We start from the raw sequence: 21,472 nt of genomic DNA on the forward strand, positions 1-21,472 counted from the left end.
TTTGCACTTACAAACAATCTGTGTGTATGTAATTGTTGTTGTTTGCATTTATATCCTGCCCTTCTTCCATGTACCCAAAGGCAGCATACATGGTTCTCTTTTTATCCTCACAATAAGTGTCTAACATAGGTTAGGCTAGAAGGTTACTATTGTGTTTTTCTATGAAGCAGCTCTGTATGTACAAATCTGCACTAGATGCTGCTACCTAAACAAAAAAGCACAAACCAAATCCAAAGATCTGCCTCCAACAGATACAGGTTGATGCTTCCCTATATGTAGGTGTGGGTGCAGATTGGCGGGTTAGGATGTGCATGTTGTCTAACATGTTTCCCAGTCCCCTACATAGTGTGTTCAAAGATATGCCTACCTTTCCAGCTCTTGATGTCGAATATGTATGCAGACTAAACCTTACTTCTTACTGATATGATAAGCTATAACTGGGCTATTCCTCTTCAGGCTGCAGGTGAGGGTTCATTTGACTGAATACTCCATAGAAACATTTCCTGCACAGAGAAAACTAGCATGTTGGACCTAACCCCTTCTTCCGTAATCTACCATTCTATGTGCAGAAGATATATATGAGCATTCCATTGTGTGAGTCCTCCCCTGTGATCTGAAGTGGTACAGCCCAGACACAGGTTTACAAACCTCATTGAGAGATATGCCTAAAAATGTACCTGCACTCTGGAAGCAGGCGTTATAACTCCAAGCCTCCAGTTTTTAGGCCAAGTCTGTAAGATGGTATGTTGCTTTATTACTTTATTTACTAGTGCCAGAGAACAACAGCATTTCATGATGATTGTTAATTTTCTAAGCAAAATAACATATACTTTTCAGATTTTAACTTACAAGTTATATGAATATTTATAAGTTTACTGGTGTTTGAAGAATATATTAACTGCTAGTGAAGTGAAATGTGTTCAGGACAGCTTTCTTTTTACATTAAAAGTTGTTAAATAAATATCAACTTTACTAATGTTTTGGGTGCACATTGGTCCAGAGTTAGAAAACAAAAAAAGTCCATCTCCTCCTCTGATGGAAAACTGTGCAAATAAAATAATATATTCAGATCTATGCATCTAATATGAGCCTGAAACCTAAAACGTATGCCACAGGATTCTAACTCTGTTGTGGCAAAAACAACAAACATAGTTGCCCATATGAAAATTATTCACATTTATGGGTATTTAGAGACTCAGTATGCTACAGTAGTCAGGGTATTGTTGTCAACTTGGGAAAACTACTTAACACATTACAACCCAAGGATTGTGGGTACTCTGGCGGCACTGTGACCCATAGCACTCACTCTGCAAAACCAAAGGTAATTGCTTCACAGTCCTTTTGTAACATGCCTTTTTGTGACAGTTGACCTTTGTTTTTATTGTATTTTTAATGTTTTTATTGTATGGTTGTTTGCTTGCTTGTTTTGATTTGTTGTAAACTGCTTTGATGTTTTTAATGAAATAGCGATATACAAATATATTTATAAATAAATAAGATTTTTGTAATGCAGTTTGCTTGACTTAAATGTAATGATGGCAGATGATAGTGAGGATTAATAGTAATGATGATAAATTAACAGTCTGCATGAATTAATGATTGCATACTGTTTTTTACTTTCCCACCATGTGAAGATAAATGTATATAAGCTTTGTATTTCTACCCACCTCTAAATTCGTTTATATAAAAAGGTACGGTGGTTTTATTTGTGACTGCTGTTGTTGCGGCACAAGCTGTGCAAGGCAAGAAACACAAACCTTTAGATCTACCTTGTTTGCCTCATAATATGTTTAAACCATATTACAGAATTTAGCTGATACTATATTTGCCATTATGCTAGAGCTTGGTGTGTGTGTGTCTGTCTGACTGTCTGTCTTTCAGCCTTTCCCCAACCCCCTGTTGGGAGTTTTCCTCAGTGCCAACATAGCAATGCCCATGGCATCAGAGCTTAGGAAGATAATATTCCTTTGAGTCATGCTTAAGAATCAGTGCCCAAACCTTGATCTGGGGTGTTTCTGTGTAGCAGCAGAAGGGCATAGGAAGAGATTCAATTGTGAGTAGCAGTTCTAGGCCTACTGTGAATCCCTTAGTCCAAAGACTATTAGCAATAATGTATGCATATTTGTATTTTAATTAGGCAAATAGGGTATATTCAATTTTAAAGAGATTCCTTTTAAGTACATAGTGGTAAATGTCTATATCTGTAGTTCCTCAGTGTATATTTCATATAGATACACAGTGCATTAATTTTTTTCAGCAACCCAGATCTGTAAATATTTAATATATTGACAACTGAGAAAGCAAATAGTACATGTGAAAAAAATCTGAACTGCAAATGTATAGTTAACACTTTTAAGCATTATGACAGCTAGTGTGTCATCTTCTACCACAAGTTCAGTATGCTCTGTAAACTGATATGGCAAGATCTGTGTTTTCTTTGTTTTAAATATATAGCTATCTTTTAAATGCAAAGACATAAGACAATTTGTAGCTTTAATTTGAATGTTCACACTGATCTGTTTTTATCCATTTATTGCATTGATGAAAATTAGAAATCTACTGATTTTATTGCGTAGTTAGTTCTGTCTGTTTTTCCACATTAATTGGTCAGTAATGGAGCCAATCTTAATAAATTAATGTATGTTGCATCATTATTGAGAGCTGTGTACTGGCAGAACACAATTTATGATCTATTTTACATCTTTTTGGACAAGTTTTGAGAGCAATATATCCTATGCATAAACTTGATAATTAAACCATTCAAATTTTAATGATTGGCTAAGGGTGCTAGAATTGTATTATTAGGAGAATGAATTTTGCTATTAGATCCCAAGCGTCTTTGTCTAGGTCAAGTTTCTTGGTACTGTTTTGTGCAGAAACATAAAGCTTAGCAGTTTTTAGCTAGTTAGTGGGTCTAAATTATTATTTATGTATATCCAATTTCTAATTAATGTGCTCTTTGCTACACATCCTAATTTTCCTTTCTGTTCAACAACCTTTTAAAGAGTTCCAGTGCAAAATTTACATCTGCAGATTACATTTTCCAAGGTCGCACAATATTAGCAATGTGATTATTTAAATAAAAACTAGTCTTAAGATATTTAATATTTTCTGTTCAATCCTAGCTCTGGGAGGGAGATAAATATTAAACTAGTAATTTGCAAATTTAGTTAAAATATAGCAATAATTTGGGGCCAGAATGTTTGATGAATTGGCATTATAAAAAAGTGTATAAAACCAAAGTCATCTCATTCTTGAACATCACGTTAATGCCATTATATCTGACATTATCATTAGTAGTATTGTCATTTTCTAGAGCAGAATATGAGTATGCTTTCTACCCCAACAAATAGTAGTTTGTATGCTACTCCACTAATTAGTTCGGTTATTTCCTGTTTTTTTGATGAGGTTTAAATAAATGTCAAGGGTACAGCCATGAAGATCTCCCAATTAGGCTTTGCGTTTATAAAACCCAGCCCCTTCGCTTTTGTGTGAAGATGACAGTTCCAACTGCAGCGTCAGTCTAACAGGGCTCAAGGGAAAGGGTACTTCTCTGCTTTTATTGAAAACAAGGCCAGTTTTGCCCAGTGAGAATAACCACATTGGTCACAGTGCAGATCGGTTGTTAACAATGAATATTTACTAATCTCTATCACAGACAGCATAGACTTATTTTTTCATTGTCAAATCAAGACATTTTTTAGAAATTAATGAATTAAAATATTTTTAAAAAAAACTTCACATCAGTTAGAAGGTAAATAATGTTATCACAAGCTATTTTATCATTATTAGATTCTGCATAGTTTGTGTATTAAATGTGCTTCTGCAATTGGTGGGAAGGAGACCCCAAAACAAAACAAAAACAAGAAATGCACAATTGATCTTCGCCTAAGACGTTCTGAAAAGAATCGTTCTATTTCTGTAAAACGTGTATCAGCCTCCTAATAGCTATTCTGGGCTGTTTGGTTGTGGGTGTGCAGAGGAGGGAGGGGGAGAGGAAGGGAGCGCTTAACTGCATTGCAAGTCAAAATTAACAGATGGATTGCCCTAAGCAAGGGAAAAACCACCACAACAAAATCTAGTGAAAGCGGAGGGCTGAAGCTTTTTATTGTTAAGCCTTATTAAAACCTTGGCATGTATTTTACTGGTAACTCTTTCATGCCTTCACAGCTAATGGATAACTCCTGTCTCCTCTGTGTAAATTAGACTGAGTATAGCCCTATGATAAATTTCAGAGAAATTTCCTTCCTTTAAAGAGGAAAGTCAAAGCAGATTATAATCTTTTTCAGAATTCACAATTTTATCCCAGTTACATGTCTTCCTTTGTTCCTTAATTTCTACAGATTCTGCTGGTTGGTTTGTTTAGTATCCATGTATGTTGATTCTCAGCTAAACAGTTTAAAAAAATAAATTCCATTTCCACAACATTGCTTAAAAATAGAGATTTCAGACAGGACAAAAGCAAATATCTTGGCAGATCTGTTTGCTCTTGTGAATATGATTTCCCTAGTATTCTTGATAAGCATTTTCTCAGATGATGGAATGGGCTGTGTTAAAATGGAAACATTTGATGGTTTAAATAGTTACTGGCTTATAAAGTATTCTTGCATATTTGGCGGAGCCTTGTGTAACAGAGCCATGAGGACATTTTATAATTAATAACTTAGCACTACATCCTTGTCTCCGATGAAATATATATAAGGTTTGTACCTTGAGGCATGTGATAACTTGTAGATGCGATAAAAAATAGGACATTTGGGTACAATGTGTGGATTTTTCAGATATCCTAACATATCAGCACATCTTGAAACATGCATATATCAAAAGAACAAATGAATTACCTTTCATGAAGATACTGTATTTTAAATACAAAGGATGGCATTCAGTGCTAGGTCCTACTCAGAGTAGACTCATTGAAGTTAATAGACATGACTAACTTAAGTTCTTTCATTTCAGTGGATCTACTCTGAGTAGGATTTAGTTGAATATAACCCAGTGCACTTTATTACTGAAACTTCATTGCAACATAGCTGCAGCTAGCAACAAAATATAAAGAACTGTTTGAATGTTGTTAGCTGCAATTTTTCTTGCATCCTCCCTCGAAACCAGCATATGAAATACCATCAACAAAATCATCTCTAAAATAGAATTTAAAAAACTCTCTGAAAAGCACCTCAGTGTTTTGTTATATGTTGCTTTATGAAAGAGAAAAAATCAGTATGGCTGAATTGATATTTCAGTTTTATCCTTGGATAAGAAAAATCATAAGCCATATTAAATTATATAATTTCTTAAAATGAATACATGCCATTCAAGTTGCAGTGTGTATTCATTTGTAGCTGCTGTTTCACACAAGGCAAGTCTCCTGCAAGCTGGTTGATTGCTTGCAGAAAGGAGGATGTCCCAAAACATCAGGAACCTCCCATCCACTCTCCCCCCACCCTCACCCAGACCAGCAGAGAAATGGCATCCTCAGTAGTTCACGGCCTTCCTGTCCTGTCCGTAAGGAGGGGGTAGGAAATAAAACTCAATCCTGGCATGATGAAAATCTCATACTGTGAACTGAAGACTGCATTCAACAAATGCAAAGCACACTTGTACGTAATTATTTCAGAAACAGGAAGAGGAATACCTGCATGTTTTCAGTCAGAATCAGATTCAGCTGAAACCTTTGGAATCATGGTGTGATTTATGCACACAGTACTCCTGTCTTCCCACTGTTGTAATCCTCTGCTGGAAATTCTGCATGATCATGGGGCAGCATTAAGTCCTATCTAGCAATTAAAGTAATGTGAATAAAATATTATATGTGACAGATATCATACACAGTAACAGTGAGTGGTGTTGAATATGTGGTTTTTAGTGTGCTTCATTTTTAAGAAAACATTTCTTATGGAAAATGGTTAATTCGGTCAATTAGCAAAATATTTTGGACAAGACAGATCATAATCTATAAATATACTTGGTAATGTTAATTTTTGTTTCGAGAGAGGATCTTTTGTCTTTTGCATGTCAGTTATGATCCATCTATATTGCAAAACACTCAATGTATCTTTTAATTAAAAATGAAAAACCTATATAGCAAAAAATTTACATTATAGATTACAAGATTGCCCTCTGGTGGTATGAATGCCTTCCCTGGAAGTATATAGAGAGAGTGAATGTGGCATGCCGAGTCTTAATTCTTTACAGCCTAGCGTCCTTTAGAAATGCAATATTTATTATTCTCATAGTCTTTTTATATCAAGAATTACTTCAGTGTTTCATTTTATATAATCTTTTGATGCTTGTTCCATTCTAGAGTCACTGATTTCCACATTTCCCATCCCATTTATCATAGCTGCATCAGCTGGGGGGAAGGGGGTCTGCTGTGTGAGACACACAAACCCAGTGTCCTCACAACTAGTATAGCCCTTTGGATCCTGGCCTCTGGATCTCCCAAGGGTACTTGGAACAATAAATGGAGACAGTGCATTTCCTGAACACTTTTGCATGTTTTTTAAAATTCCTTTGCCCATGTTTGACAAGCTTAATATGAGATGTGTTCTTCCCACTAAAAAAAAAATGGTGCCTGAACCAGTACCACTTGCTGTGTTTTAACCAACTTTTTATACTCAGAGCAGTTTCAGTGGACCTGTAAATGTAAAGCTTAAGGGCTTGTCCAGACGTGTGGTGTTTGACTTTTATGCTGAACTCCAATGTCTGGACATTAGTGGATCCTTGCTGAATCCAGCCAAGATCCATCTATGTCAGGATCCTGTTTCCAACCACAGCCTGCCAGATGATATGGGAACACAAGCAGGATTGGAAGGCAACATGCTTCTAAACAAGGAGTTTCCATCTAGCTTAACATCATCATTGGTAGTCTAGTGCTCTTTTAAGGCCATCTAAATAAGTGGCTTTCACTACATATTTTGGCAGAAAATTCCTGAAATAAATTATGCATTGGTGAACAAGTATTGTCTATTGTATATTTTGAATATACTACCAATTGCTTTCATTTGGTGAAAGAATCTTGTAAATATCAAATTTAATTCTTTGAAACAAAGCTTTGTGGGCCAAGTGGTTGTGACAAGCTTGATTCGATCTACCACAAATTCACTAAGAGATCTTGAATATCACTATATTCAGTCTCACTTTCTCATATATACAAGGGGAGGAATAGTCGCCTACCTCCCACAATGATTATGGAAACAGATGCTAACAACTTTTCAATATACTGAATTTCATAGAATCAGTTTCATAGGAGTCATTATTGAGATAATACTTAGTAGGTCCAATAAAAGGTGACATTTCATCTGTTCTGCACCTTGGTTATTATTTTTAAATTGGCAATGCTCAGAGATAGTTTGTATCTATCAATTTTCTGTATTTTGGCACTCAAAATGGCTACTTAGCATGACTGTTTCTGCCACTCATTTTAAGGCAGCTAATGTTAATTTTTATAAAATCTTATAAATGAACGTCCAAATTATTTCTCTTTATTTTGGCCTACTTGTTTGTACAAGTTTATTTCCCTTCTAGGACCCTTTTCCATTCAGCTCCAAAGGAACGTTGCTAGTTGTTCAGTTTGAAAGGTACCTGTAAGATATTAGTAAACAGACAGATTTATTATACAGATACCACCAGCAACACCTAGTGGTTTCTGCAGCCCTTCTCTGTAAATATTTCAGTAACAGATTCATGCCTGAATACCAAATATAACCATGGGTATTCCTTGTAGCATGTGACATTCATGGTTGTCTTCTTCTTTTGGCAACGTGCACACTATTTAGAATACACCACAGGAAACTGTGATAGGGCTTGGTTCTCTACAGTATGTACACACAGTCAAGTGAAATGACATCTTTGACCTTTGCACGTCTTTTTATTTATCTGTCTAGTTAGTTTCTGTCCCAACAGCTGAAAATAAAACTTGCAGCACACACCCCAGTTAAATTAAAAATTAACCCCAACTTTGAATGTGAGTCCAAAGAGGAAATGTTATAGCTCTCCTCAGACTTTGACATGTTTCTGGGGTAAGAAAGTTCCACAACTGCAGGACAGCCCCACAGGACACATCTCTGCTTGCCTTTGCTGTTCTATCATAATAGAAAGATAGTCTTAACGTTTTTATACAGCTTCTATGTAAGGAATTTATAAGGTTTTTATGAAGAGAGTCCCATAAGAATGGGAAAACCCCATACTTGTTAAACTGAACAAGCTGGCTGTTTCCCCCCCCCCCAGAAATTACACTATCACATCATTCATTTTATGAGCAGAAAGAAATGTATTGCTATAAACAGAAATTACATTTGAAATATATATTTTCTTACTTTGTGAAACATTAGCCAAACTAAGATTTTTATAAACTTTCCTAGAAATTGAAACAAATGCTTTTTCCTCTCCTGCTTTAGCAAATGAAAGAGGTCTGGTTATTATTAGAATACTGATCAGAAAGGAAATCTCTCACTCTCCCCCCTCCCCAATTTCCCAAAAAGAAAAAAATGCCAGAGGAAAGTGGGCACATTTGAAAACGCAGAAAAGACAGAAATTAAAATCTTAAGTAACTGCAAACAGCAGGGAACGCCAGTAAAGGAAAGTTACCCTAAATGACTTTGACAGTTTTTGCAGGTGTGCATTCTCTGTCACTTCATCTAGTAGAGCTTTGAAAAAGATTTACTGCTCTCCTTTTGGGATTTATTAAGGGTTTCTTTCTCACACACACTCACTCTTTTACAGTGGTGTTTCTTACCATTTTATAAGCAAGTAATCTCTTTTGAAAACTTATTTTGCCACGGATACCTATTGAATACTGTCTGTCACATCACTGTTGATGACCAAAAGAAATAGTCTCCCACACATTGCATGGCATCAGTGTACAGTAGGGTCCCACTTACCGGCGCTCCGCTTACTGGCGTTCCGCTAATGCGGCGGCTTCCCTCCCCTCTTTAAAAGCTGATTTTGCCGCTTTTGCGGCATTTTCGCGTGATGAAACAAGACATAGCTCAGGGACTTTCCAAAATCTTTGGAGCAAAGGAACTGTGCTGAACTCGGGCAGAGACGCCTGCCGCTTCTCTTGCTTTTTCTGTTATTGCTGCTTTGGGCAAGCACTGCCACTCAAGGAGAGGAACTACATGCCTGCAAAGAGATCCAGCAAAGGCACATGGGGCTGTTTCACACATACATGTACATCTCTGGATGACTTGGAGCTGAATACACTAACTCCATTAAGAAGCATTATGTCTGAGACAATATGACATTTGTTATTGTATTGTTATTGAAAGAAGTTGCTGTTGCTTTTTTAACAATATTAATATTTTTATTTCAATTTTTGTAAACTGTATTGTTCTTTTCTGATGTGTATTTTTTGTGTTTATTTTTTGTTAGCTGCCTTGAGGGCCTTTTTGGCCAAAAGGTGGCATAGAAATAAACTGTAACATAACATAACATATCTCTGAGCTTGAACTCAGAGCAGTTCCCTGACCAGCTGATCCAAAGGTTTTTCAGTGTCTTTCTCTATGCTCTCTCTAAGACCCTTCCCCAGCCTATGTGGCTGGTAACAACCCTAGTAAAACATTACCTATGCTCTGCCTGCAGTCACATGGGCTAGGAGGACTACTTGGAGAGAAAATATAAGAATCCCACAAAGGCTAAAATGTAATGGGTGCACTTTGGTTGTCTTTTTGGGTGCCATTCCCCTATCCAGGGGTAGGGGACTAGAGACTTAGGGTATCCAATGGATTCCTGAATGCTCTGGGGAATTTTCCAGTAGCTAGTGATGGCAATTCTGCTGAAGTCCTAGACTTACAACAGAATGGCAAGGCACAGCAGGCCATTGCATTGACACAATTTCACCCAAGTCTTTTCTCCTGCGCTATGGAGTTCAGGTGGGCAGTGAAACAGGTCTGGAGGCAGCTGGAGCGCCACTAAAGCAACTCTGATTGTGAAGGCAACTGAACATGCATTAGAGCACATAATTGTACTTACAGTGTGGTGGTGAAGGCAGCAAAAAAAGTCTGCTTTGTCTCCTCCATTGCATGCTTGAGTAGCTGTCTGGCAGAGCAGTTCTTAGCTGTACAGTGGTTCATCTACTCTAGTTAACCAAGTTTTGGACACCTGCTGTGACAATTTGCAAGGCCACAATTGCCTGCCTCCATTCCAAATTGAGCATTGCTGTTGATACAGTGTCTGTTGCAGTGTCCACTCCATCATCCTGTCTGATCTTGTGGGATCAGTTTCAGTTATTAATGGCTGAGGATGTGGATGAGATGCTTGCATCTGTGTGACCTACAACTTGTTCTCAACTCATGCCTATCCTCGCTGGTTCATGCTGATAAGGTGGTCCCCTTTGCCTTTAAAGGAGTCGCGATGTGGCCATTCCTGGGGAAAAAAAACAGACCAAGAGATTTATGCCAATTACTGTCCAGTCACTACTATACCTTTTTGGGGCAAGTTGATTGAGATGGTGGTGGTTCAGCTGCTCATGGATGAAACTGATTATCTTGACTTATTCCAATCTGCATTGAGGCCTGATTCTTGGACAGAATCTGCCTTGGTCATCCTGATGGCTGGCCTTTGAAAGCGGGACAGGGGAAGTTCCACCCTGTTGATCCTCCTGGATCTCTCAGTGGCTTTTGATAATGCTGTCCACAGTATCCCCTTAGACCATCTCTATGAGTTGGGGCAAAATATTATAGTGGTTTCGTTCACAGGCTCAGTTCCAAAGAATAGTATTGGGTGACTGTACCAGCCCCCAGACAGTTGATCTGCAGAGTTCCACATGGCATTATTTTGTCCTGAATGGTATTTAATATCTATATGAAGCCACTTGGAGCAGGAACGTTGGGGCAAGGTGTCCCCAGTATGCTAATTTTACCCAAGTTTATTTCTTTGAAGCATCTAAATTAGGAATGGCCATGCATGTCCTAAACTGGTGCCTGGATGCAGTCATGGGCAGGAAGAGAGGTAAAAAAAGGAATTCTAACAAGGCCAAGATCGTATGAATGGGCAGTTCCAAGATCCAGAAATTAGGTTGTATACCAGTTCTGGATGGGGTTGCACTCCCTCTAAAGAAGCCCAAGTGACCTCAGTGGCACAGAGCACCCTGTACTAATTTCAGCTGGTGCACCTTCTGTGACCATTCCAGGACACGGATAGTGTTATCATGATAGTCCATATATCAGTAATCTCATTATTAGAGTACTATATGATATGCTCTATGTGGAGCTACTCTAAACCTGGTTTGGAAGCTGTAGCTAGTGCAAAATGCAGCTGCTGGGAGTTTAGTGGGGCATCCAGCTTTATACTTATTACACAAGGGTTGAAAGATCCACACTGGCTGCCTAACCAAGCTAAATTCAGTTGTGTTGACATTTAAACCCCTAAACAACTATGGACCAGAGACCCTGCTGGTCATTCTACAACCAGTACATTTTCACTTGGTGATAGCATCCACACTTCCTTGGGTAATTCATGAGGCACTGACAGTAATGGCCTTTAACCACTTCTTAAATATATATTCACTAATAGGCAATAAACCTTGTAGTTTAAGAACAAGATAGATATTTCTATCAAACTTTAAAAAGCAGGGAAATTAGTCAGCTATAGTGAATGCACCAGGGGAGCAGGAGACCTGACGTCCTCCCTGAGATAATGTACTCCCCTACAAATTTGTCAAAATGCAAACACAATTTGGGTTGGTCTTTCACAATCCAATCCATTTCCTGTGTAGCTTGGAAGAATTTGGTAACATATGCCTCTGAGCATATGGTGAGTGGTAGGAACACCTGCCATCTCCAGAGATGGAGAATTACATTTCTGTATGTTTGTTGGTGTTCTTCTTACTCTGCTTCTTTACTGTATTACTACTGTTTCTACGGAGCATCTAACCTAGAAAATTATATTTCTCTCATTATTCAGCCTAGAAAATTGTGTCAAATTTATTTTTATTAATTTCAAAGCCTTTTTGCTGGTCAGTGTCATATGATGAAGAAGAAGCCTTTTGTGTTTCAAATTGGAGGTTATGCTCTATTTCTATTTTGGGCGCATTAAAAGTTGAATCTGAAACTGCAGTTTGATGTAAACTCAGACTGACTACAATATGTTGCTACTTCAGCAATGACTCTAGCTGTTGGAAAAAATAAACTTAGCCTGCCCAAGATGCATGTTTTCAGCCTGCTATGCTTAAACTACTCCACTTAAGGCATGGTGGGCATGGTCAATTAAAAACATAGAACACACCTAGAATTTTGCTAGAATATATTTCACCTCCCACTGTTTTATCTTGTGCAAACTGAGACACTCCTTATGTCCATTGGAAACTATTCTGCAGAACAGACAGTGACATTATTCCACAATTGTTTTTGGAGCTTTTTTATAGTGTTGCAGAGTGCTGCTGTATTTCACATATTCACAGAAACAGAAGCAAAAGAGACTGATTTCCTATAGGAAACTTCACTAAAATTGCATAGTAAATCAAACATATTTAAAGTGACTATCTGAACTCTATCAACCGTCTTAATATTGTTGCTTCCTCCCTGCTAAAACAAGATCAGCGCAGCACGTCTTGTTTCTATTCTTTGGACTGATTGCAGGTGTTGCCACCACTCACCATATGCTCAGAGGCATATGTTATCAAATTCTTCTAAGCTACAAAGGAAGTGCATTGGACTGTGAAAGACCAACCCAAATGGTGTTTGCATTTTGACAAATCTGTAGGGCAGTCCAATATCTCAGAGAGGAGGTCAGGTCTCCTGCTCCCCTGGTGCATTCACTTTAGCTGCCCAATTTCCCTACTTTTTAAAGTTTGATAGAAATATCTGTTGGCTACATTCTTAGGTTTTTTTGCCTATTAGTGAATTTCTCTGCTTTTTAATCCGGGAGGTAAGAAATGTGATCTTATGTAAGTTTGCTGAGAATGGTTTTTTTTTTTTTACAATAATTTTATTCAAATTTTCATAAAACATACAAAACAAAATCATAAAACATTCAAAGACAAAAAACAAAACAAAACAAAAATGATTAAACAAAAAAATAAAATGTTGACTTCCCATTTGTCGCAAATCAAATCAGTTGTAGGTCTACAATATATAACAATCCTGTCTCTTAAATTATATTATAAAATCACTTTCCTCCAGTAGTTATCTTAATTAATCATCAAATCTCATAAACATTACTTTATTCTTTCCACAAAAAGTCAAAGAGAGGTTTCAATTCTTTAAGAAATGTATCTATCAATTTTTCTCCAAATAAACATGTCGATTAATCCATCTCGTTAATAATAATAATAATCTTATTGTCATAACCATAGTCCAAATAAACGTATCGATTAATCCATCTCATCAAAATCTGTTAGGTCCAATAATTTCAATAGCCATTATTCCATTATCCATATTAATTCCATCTTCCATCTTCAATAGTCCTGTTAAGTCCAGTAATTTCAGTGTCCAATCTTCCATTATCAGTATTCCATAATAATTTTGCTGTCGTAGCCATAGTCATATAATAAGAGTCTGATGGGAATTTCCTCTATCCCAAATATTTTCTTGCCATCGATTCTGAATAAGTTGCTGAAATATTGTTGTAAAGTCATATCTGTGTTCTTTTTTACAAAATGCACTGGCTCATCTCTTGAGAGTTTTTCCATTGTCACATGGCTGCAGTTAATTCCATAGTTTTTCTCTATATCAAGCTCCATCATGTCATTCCAGTCCAGAAGATTATCCAAGCCATTGATAACTTTATCTCTAATATCTTCATTAATTTCTTCAGAGATAACGTTAAATTCCAAACAGTAGATTTTATTTCTAATATCCATAAACTCCAGATCTTTTTCCAATTCCACATTTGTTCCAATCTCCAGGGCTTGTATCTTCCCTTTATTTTTTCTTTTCTCATCTCTGATCTCATTCTCCTCTCTCACAGGATCCCCTATTTCTTTAAGCTCCTGCGTCATTTTGCTCAGTTCAATTTTCAGCTCCTTACTGCCCTGTCTCAGGGTTTGTTTCGTTATCTCAATCTCATCCATTATTTTCTGAAACATAATTACTTCCAGATTCTCAGCCACTTTCTTGATTGCCATTTTTAAAACCACGAAAACAAAACAAAACAAAAATAAAGAAGAACCACTTCTTATTTCAGCAACAATTGGGTTAATATTCCAGGCTTGATGACATCACAGTATAAACAGAGCAGCCTGCCTTATCTCTCTATGTTCAAGAACACAAAACAAATTTAGTTCCCAGCATCAAAACAGTTAGTGGCGTCGTGAAGAAGCAGATTCGTCAAAATAAAATAGACCAAAAAGAGAATAGTCCCAGACAATATAATGTTCCTCGGAATAGAAATCCCTCTTCTGTTTATATCTTTAGAATGCACTTCCAGGACAGCTTTTTGCAATAGAAACAGAGATAAGCTGTTAATTTCGTGAATAACAGAGAAGAGTTATAGCTCACCCAGAAGTTCTTTAAAGCTGATTCATTTGACAAATCTCTTTTTGCTGCAACAATTTAAACCAAGTAAAAAAAATAATAGAAAGAAGGGTGCTTGCCTGTTAGTCCGTTTTCTCTTTGAAGAAAAGATAAACGTATCGCATTAATCAGATAGAGCTTGTTCGGAAGTCCGTCCGGCATTGCTGGCTGGACCTTTTCTCATAAATTAATGAAATCCAGTCCTCCCAACAAAAACAGGCTTTTGAGGTTGATCTCTACGTTTCTCCCTGCCCAGGAGAAATTTCATCAGTCAAAAAAAAAAAATGTTCTGACTGATTTATATCTGAATAGGCTTCTTTTGAGGCGGGAGCCCGTCTCAAAAGCAGGCACAAGCGAAGTCACCCTTCCCGGAAGTCCTCTTAAGTCACCCTTCCCGGAAGTCTTAAGTCACCCTTCCCGGAAGTCTTAAGTTTGCTGAGAATGGATTGATCACTGCATGCTAATTGAGTTCAGTGGGATTTACTCCCCTGCTATAGTTGAAACTGACCACAGGGGGATGGGAAGGGGAGGAGGAGGAAGGGCAGGGGTAGGGGAGGAAAGGCAGAGGGAAGGAAGGGAATGGGAGAAGGAGGGCAGATTTGATCATTTGCATGCTTATTGAGTTCAGTGTGATTTACTCCCATCCAATCATGCTTAGGATAGTTAAAACTGACCATGGGGGGAGGAGTGGGAGGGGAGAGGAAAGGAAAGGGAAGGAGGTAGGGAGGGGAGAGGAGAGCAGAAGGAGGGGGAGGGGGAAGGAGAGGGTTGGAAGTGGAGGGAGAGTGGTGAAGGAAGGGGGAAGAAAGCAAAAGGGAGGTGATGAGAGGGAGGAGGGGAGGGCAGGTTTGATCATTTGCATGCTTATTGAGTTCAGTGAGATTTACTCCTGTGCAATCATGCTTAGGATAGGTAAAACTGACCATGGGGGAGGAGAGAGGGAGGGAAAGGACAAGGAGGGGAAAGGAAGGGGATAGTGGAGGCAAAAAAGGGGGAGGGAAGGGGCAAGAGGAAGGGGATAGGAGGGAGGAGGAGCGAAGGACAGGTTTCATCATTTACATGCTTATTGAGTTTGGTGGGATTTACTCCCCTGCAATCATGCTTAGGATAGGTAAAAGTGACCATGGGGATGGAAGCCTGGAGAGGGCAGGTGAGGAGGAAGAAGGAAGAGGGGAGGAGAGGAAGAATGGAGAGGAGAGGGGAAGGTGGGGAATGGCAGGTCTGATCATTGGCATGCTTATTGAGTTCAATAGGATTTACTCCTGTGCAATTATGCTTAGGATAGGTAAAACCATGGGGGGAGAGAGAGTAGAGGAAAGGGAGAAGGGGGAGTGGGGAACAGAAGGAGTGGGAGGGGGAAGGATTGGAAGGGTAACGGTAAGGAGGGGATTGGAGGGAAGGGGGAGGGGTGAAGGAAGGGGAAGGGAAGTGGCAAAAGGGAGGTGATGGGAGGAAGGAGGAGTGGAGGGCGGGTTTTATCATTTGCATGCTTATTGAATTCAGTGGGATCTACTCCTGTGCAGTCATGCTTAGTATAGGTGACACTGACCTGTGGGAGGGACGGGGGGTAGGAAGAGGGCAGGAGGGGGAGGGGGAGGGAGGAAGGGGAGGATATTGGGTGGGTGGGCACTGGGCAGCAGAAAAGCCCCTTTGCTTTCCAAAGGGAAAACATTGTGAACAGTATCATTCTTTTTCAGGGTTTCCCCCACCTTTTTATTCTACAGCAGGCACATGTAGCCTCCCACCCAAATTGAAACCAAAACTATCCCTGGCCACATCCACACCAGGGTTTTATTTCACTTTGGACAGTCATGGCTTCTCCCAAAGAATCCTGGGAAGTGTAGTTAGTGAAGAGTGTTGAAAGTTGCTAGGAGATGCCCTGTTCCCCTCACAGACCTTCAATCAGAGTGGCTGACTGTTAAACCACTCTGGCCACTGGAGCTCTGTCAGGGAAATAGGAATCTCCTCTCAGCACCCTTCATAAACTACACTTCCCAGGATTCTTGGGGGGAAGCCATGACTGTCTCAAGTGAAATCAAAGTCTGGTGTGTGTGTGGCCTCCTGATTAGCCAAGCCCAGCAGCTGTGAGTCTGGCTTTTAGAACACTGACAGTTGGTTGTTACTGAGCATGCCCGACACTATCATTCAGTTCAATGCAAAATTTATTAAATTAATTAAAAATCAGCCAGACATTGTTTTAAGTTTTAAACTGCAGAAAATGAAGGTCAGAGTATGGGGCAAGATCAGTAATAGGATTACAGGTACTCTGTGAACATGGCTGATTTTTAATTAATTTCAACAGATTATGAGAACTCTTGACAGATAAAAGTCCAAAAGGAGTCTGTTTTTTTCCTCTCTCTCTCTTTACACTTTGAACTCTCAATTCTTTCTGACTGTTTTGTGTATCACTATGGCAATTTAGAGGGTTGTTAAGCAAGCGTTTCTGAGTTCAGGACTGTAAGTTTTGTAAGGTTTTGTTTTGAAATGAGCTTATGGGATGCATCAGAATGGCATGGGGGTATTTTCAGTTTAACATTGAGGAATGTGAAAAATCCATGCAGAATATAGTACAGAGCTGCTCTTGTGGCTGTATAATATGTTTACCCAAGCTTTCATTGGGTTTATCCAAAGCAGCACCAGCAGATTCCCATTGGCACAGCAGTACTTTCATTTCCTCCCCTCACTTTGTGTGCCCCCAGAATTCTCTCCAGTGTTCCCCCAATCCTCCGGAGCTGATTTTGAGGCTGCATTGAGGGCTGCCGGGAAGAGGAGGGGAAAGACTTCTGTTGCTCTAGTAGAACAGGAGCTTTGAATACTGCCCCTGGACTCTGGTTTTCCTGGTTTTTAATTTGTTGCTTTGTATGTTGCTTTATTTTATTATGATATACCATTGCATTTTTATCTAGCTCTTATAAAACTTTATTGAATGCTGTTGTATTTTTATTGTTTTATGTGAACAGTGTATACATTTTATTATATTAAATATTTAATAAATGTAATAATATTATAGAAATATTTTATAAATAAATGATAAGCCCTGGTTAATAAGCCTTGTCATCCCCAGTTTCCCAAATTTAAAATGGGACTAATGGTGGCCTTTCTCATAAGGTTGTTTTGAGAATTAGCAAGATAAAGATTGTAAAATAAATTTTCTCATTAAAAGAGTTTTTAAGTGACAAGTAATAATATTAAACCTTTAAAAGGTTTGGAGGCACTGACATTTCTCCACTAATTCTATGCAAGGATTGTTCTTCATATAGATATCTTAAAAAGTTTAAATGTCAGCATCTTTATAGCATATGTCTAGGTATAAGGGAAGAACGGAAGGCTGCCCCACCCTTGTACAATTAGAATGTTAAAAGTACCTATTAATGTTTATTTTCCCTTGGGAAAATATTCTGCACCATCTTAATGCAAGACATTGGCATACCACAGTTTTCTGTGGACCTTTTTGAAGAAATGAAGATGAGGGTGCAGTGCCAGTGGAATCTTGCCAATTTTAATTGGAGTATTCAGTTTTCATTTCCCAAAGGCACCTTTTCTTTTTTCTTTTCTTTTAACCTGTCATATTTACAGACTGAATAGTCAGGGCTTTTAGAAGCTATTCTGTGGACCTTCACAGTAATCCCACGCGATTTTATTCTGTTGTCCAAAGAAAAATACATCCATATTTTCTTCAAAAGAAGACTATTGTTAACCTATCTTTAGGAACATAGAAGCATTGGAAGCTGCCTTTTCCCAAGTCAGACCCATTGATCCATCTAGCTCAGTGTTACTGGCAGTGGCTTTCCAGGGTGTCAGACTGGGGATGTTCCCAGCCCTACCTGGGGATGTTGGGGATTGAACCTGGGACCTTATGCATGAAAAGCAGATGCTCTACCACTGAACTACGGCCCTTCCTCAATATTAGGTAAGCTCAGAAGTGTAGGGCAAGAAGGAACAGAATAAAATAACACAAAATGATGTTGTATCCCATCTTATAGCATTTTGATGGGGAGGCAGGATAGAAATATTTTAGTAAATAAAAAAAGGAAACTGTAGGGCTGGTGGGAACAGAGCAAAGTGTGTGCTTCTGTATGCATGTATATATACTTACTTGGTACTTCAAATGTCCAAGTGCCTTGCAACCTTTACATTTCTTCACCTTCACAACTTCTTGTGGTTTTATGGTTAGCTTTTTATACATGTTTGGAATGGGCAAGCCCTCACTTGCTTGGGGTATTGAATTTTGTTGTGTTTTCAGTTGTGGATTCATGTCTGTGATGGTTTTAATATGTTATTTTGAACAATATTTTTAGAAAAGTGACTTGTTCACAAGTAACTAAATACAAACAAAACATGTCCATGCTTGAGTAGTGATTTCAACCCCTGTCAGAGACATACTGTGCTTGTCCTCTGCCTCAAAATAGGAGAAAAGTTATCATGCATGATTCAATCTACCCTTAATATTCATTGGTCTTAAATGCTTTGGATGAATGATGAATCCATTTGCATACTTCATGTATGACTACTGATGACTCTGTGGACGCTTTGATTGAAATCACTAGACAGTATTGCTTATGACTACTTCTGTCAGGATCACTTGGCAGGCTATATGAACATTAGGCAAAAAAAACCATTAAAAAGTAATTTTTCCTTTGCAGACGCGGTTGGGGCATCTTCATACCAATATGTTGAACCATGATTCTGCCTTGGATGATGCTGATGACGAGATGGACAGAGGAAGCAAGTAAGTTAACTTTTTAAGAAACCCAACATGCATTCAACTGTTCATCAGAGAAGTTTTAAATTCAGGACAAATTAATAAAACTGTTTGGTTTGCTATGTGGAGAGACTTTAACTACCATTAAACTCTGAACACATCTAGGTGATGAGGGAAACGTGGATAAGGGAAATCCACCCTATGTAGAGCATTATTCAGCATCATTCAAAAGGGTACATAGAACAGAAGAAGCAATATCTCTGTTTGGGAAAGAACAAAATCAAGCAACGGATGCCTGGCCATTAGGGCAAGTGGAGCACTGCCCCATCGATCTCAGTCTGCCCCCACCTGCCTGCCTTTTTTCTTGCAATCAGTCAGGTGATGGCTCTGTATGTCATTGGCTCTGCCCTCACTTCCTGTTAGTCTCCCTGCCTCCCACCCTGCCAGTCCTAATGGGCACCAGCCACTACTGGAATCAAATGCTAACAGAAAGTGGTAAATTGAGGTTCCATGATTAAAATTAGATATACAGATGTGAGGAAAGAAAGAACCAGGAGCCCTGATTTACTTGCAGCCTATTGAAGATGGAGAGAAAGTAAACAGGAGACTCCAAGGTAAATTGGATTGTGTGGCTGTAAAAAGAAAAATATTGTCTCTTCTCTTGAGGAACTTACATCATAGAAAGGCCGGGGGGGGGGTTACAGGCAGCCCTTCAACCAGAAATTCCAAACCTGTGTGCTAGGTCACCCTAGTCTGTCATGAGAGAACTGGTAATGTGCCAGAAAAATAGATTAATTTGTGCCTTTGAGCCTGAAGTACACACCCAGAAGAAAGGCTGAGTCCTACATCTCTGCACAGTTTATTGCTCTGTGATGGTTCCCTTTTGAGCATTTTCTGCTGAGTACTAATTCTGCAGCATCTCTGCATTGAGTGTAATTAGATTTTGCAGGGAGCAATACTATACACCCTTACCTAGGAATAAGGCCATTGAATTTCTAAGTAGACAAGTCTAGAATTACATTGTCAGTTGTTTCCAATGCAGAGATGTAGCAGAGTTGTGCACCCTTAGACAAGACTATCCATTAGCCTCTTACCAGTTATGGGGACAGATCAACAGTTTGTAAAGAAGCTTATGTGATGTGGGCTCTTCTGAAAGTGGGCAGTTCTTATTTGTACTAAAAGCAAGTAGTTTAGCCATAACAGTGAAATGTGCCTCAAGCTTTCAATTAAAAAAAAGTATGCCTCAGCTCTCAGAAGTTTAGGAAATGCTGCTCTAAAAACCATTTGAAATGGTAATCCTGATGTCTTGATTTATAAAATCCGTTAGGGATTTGGTCTGGAAGAATGTCATTTAAAAAATTGTGATGAAATCTAGATAGGGTTCTGAACAATTAATCATATCAAATATGAGTCCACTCCCAAAACAGTATTTGCAAACATCAAGTTTTAAAAGAGGTGATACTGGGTCTATCCTTTTCCAAAGTAAGATTTTCACACAAAAAAAGTATATGCATCAAGGTGTTGTCACAATACATTATAGGTGTACTTTTTTTCTTTCTGCCTGCAGCAGTAAAAGCATTTCCCAGTCTGCCATCCTAAGCAAAGAAGGGTTTGTGTGTATGTGTACACACACATGCATTGATACATACACACGCACACACTTTTTATATCTATTTTTTAAATAGATCTAAAAACATTTATTTGATCCAAATATGCTGCACGGTAACATATTTCATAATGTTATGCTAAACCCTTTTTGCTTTTTATGATGAATACAAAGTTTTGTCAAAAATGTGTAATAATTACTCTGTAAGTATATCATTTATTTTCAGATTTGTGGTCATAAAGTATGACAACGATGATGTAACTTTCTATTTTTCTTTAGATTGTCATCTGAAGACAGCGAGGAAACATCTTGTTATTTGTATGACAGTGATGACTCTGGGGAAATGGCCAAAACATCTGCTCCCCCTGGAGAAATGGACTTGTTGGGAGAGATTTTGGATACTTTGAGTACACACAGTTCTGATCAAGGGAAGCTCTCAGGCGCAAAAAGCCTGGACTTCTTTCGGTCAATGGATAATATTGATTACAAGATAATGGTTAGTTATCCCCTCCCCTCACTTTCCAATGTGAAAACTTCCTTGCATGTACATAATACTTGGTGGTAGGAGCTGTATGGATGACAGGTGTTTTATGGTCACAGATAGATCCTAATGCTTCTGTTACAACCAGGTATTTCTCCCAAATTTATGACTGTGCGTGCCCATGAAATTTAATACAAAGGAAGCATGATTTGGGTGTAAAGCACATTAGGCTA

The 21,472-nt window shown here is 38.5% G+C and overlaps 1 protein-coding gene across 2 annotated transcripts in view; it reads left to right on the forward strand.

Annotated features, from left to right (window-relative positions):
• Positions 1-21,472, forward strand: part of DENND1B (DENN domain containing 1B) — a 333,504-nt gene that overhangs the window by 304,142 nt on the left and 7,890 nt on the right. For both annotated transcript variants that reach the window (XM_061633956.1, XM_061633957.1), the window contains 2 exons: positions 19,094-19,179; positions 21,038-21,254. In XM_061633956.1, the coding sequence (XP_061489940.1) occupies positions 19,094-19,179; positions 21,038-21,254 (303 nt within the window). The remainder of the gene's footprint in view (positions 1-19,093; positions 19,180-21,037; positions 21,255-21,472) is intronic.

The sequence above is a fragment of the Rhineura floridana genome, chromosome 6, assembly GCF_030035675.1.
Source record: "Rhineura floridana isolate rRhiFlo1 chromosome 6, rRhiFlo1.hap2, whole genome shotgun sequence".
Taxonomy (NCBI): Eukaryota; Metazoa; Chordata; class Lepidosauria; order Squamata; family Rhineuridae; genus Rhineura; species Rhineura floridana.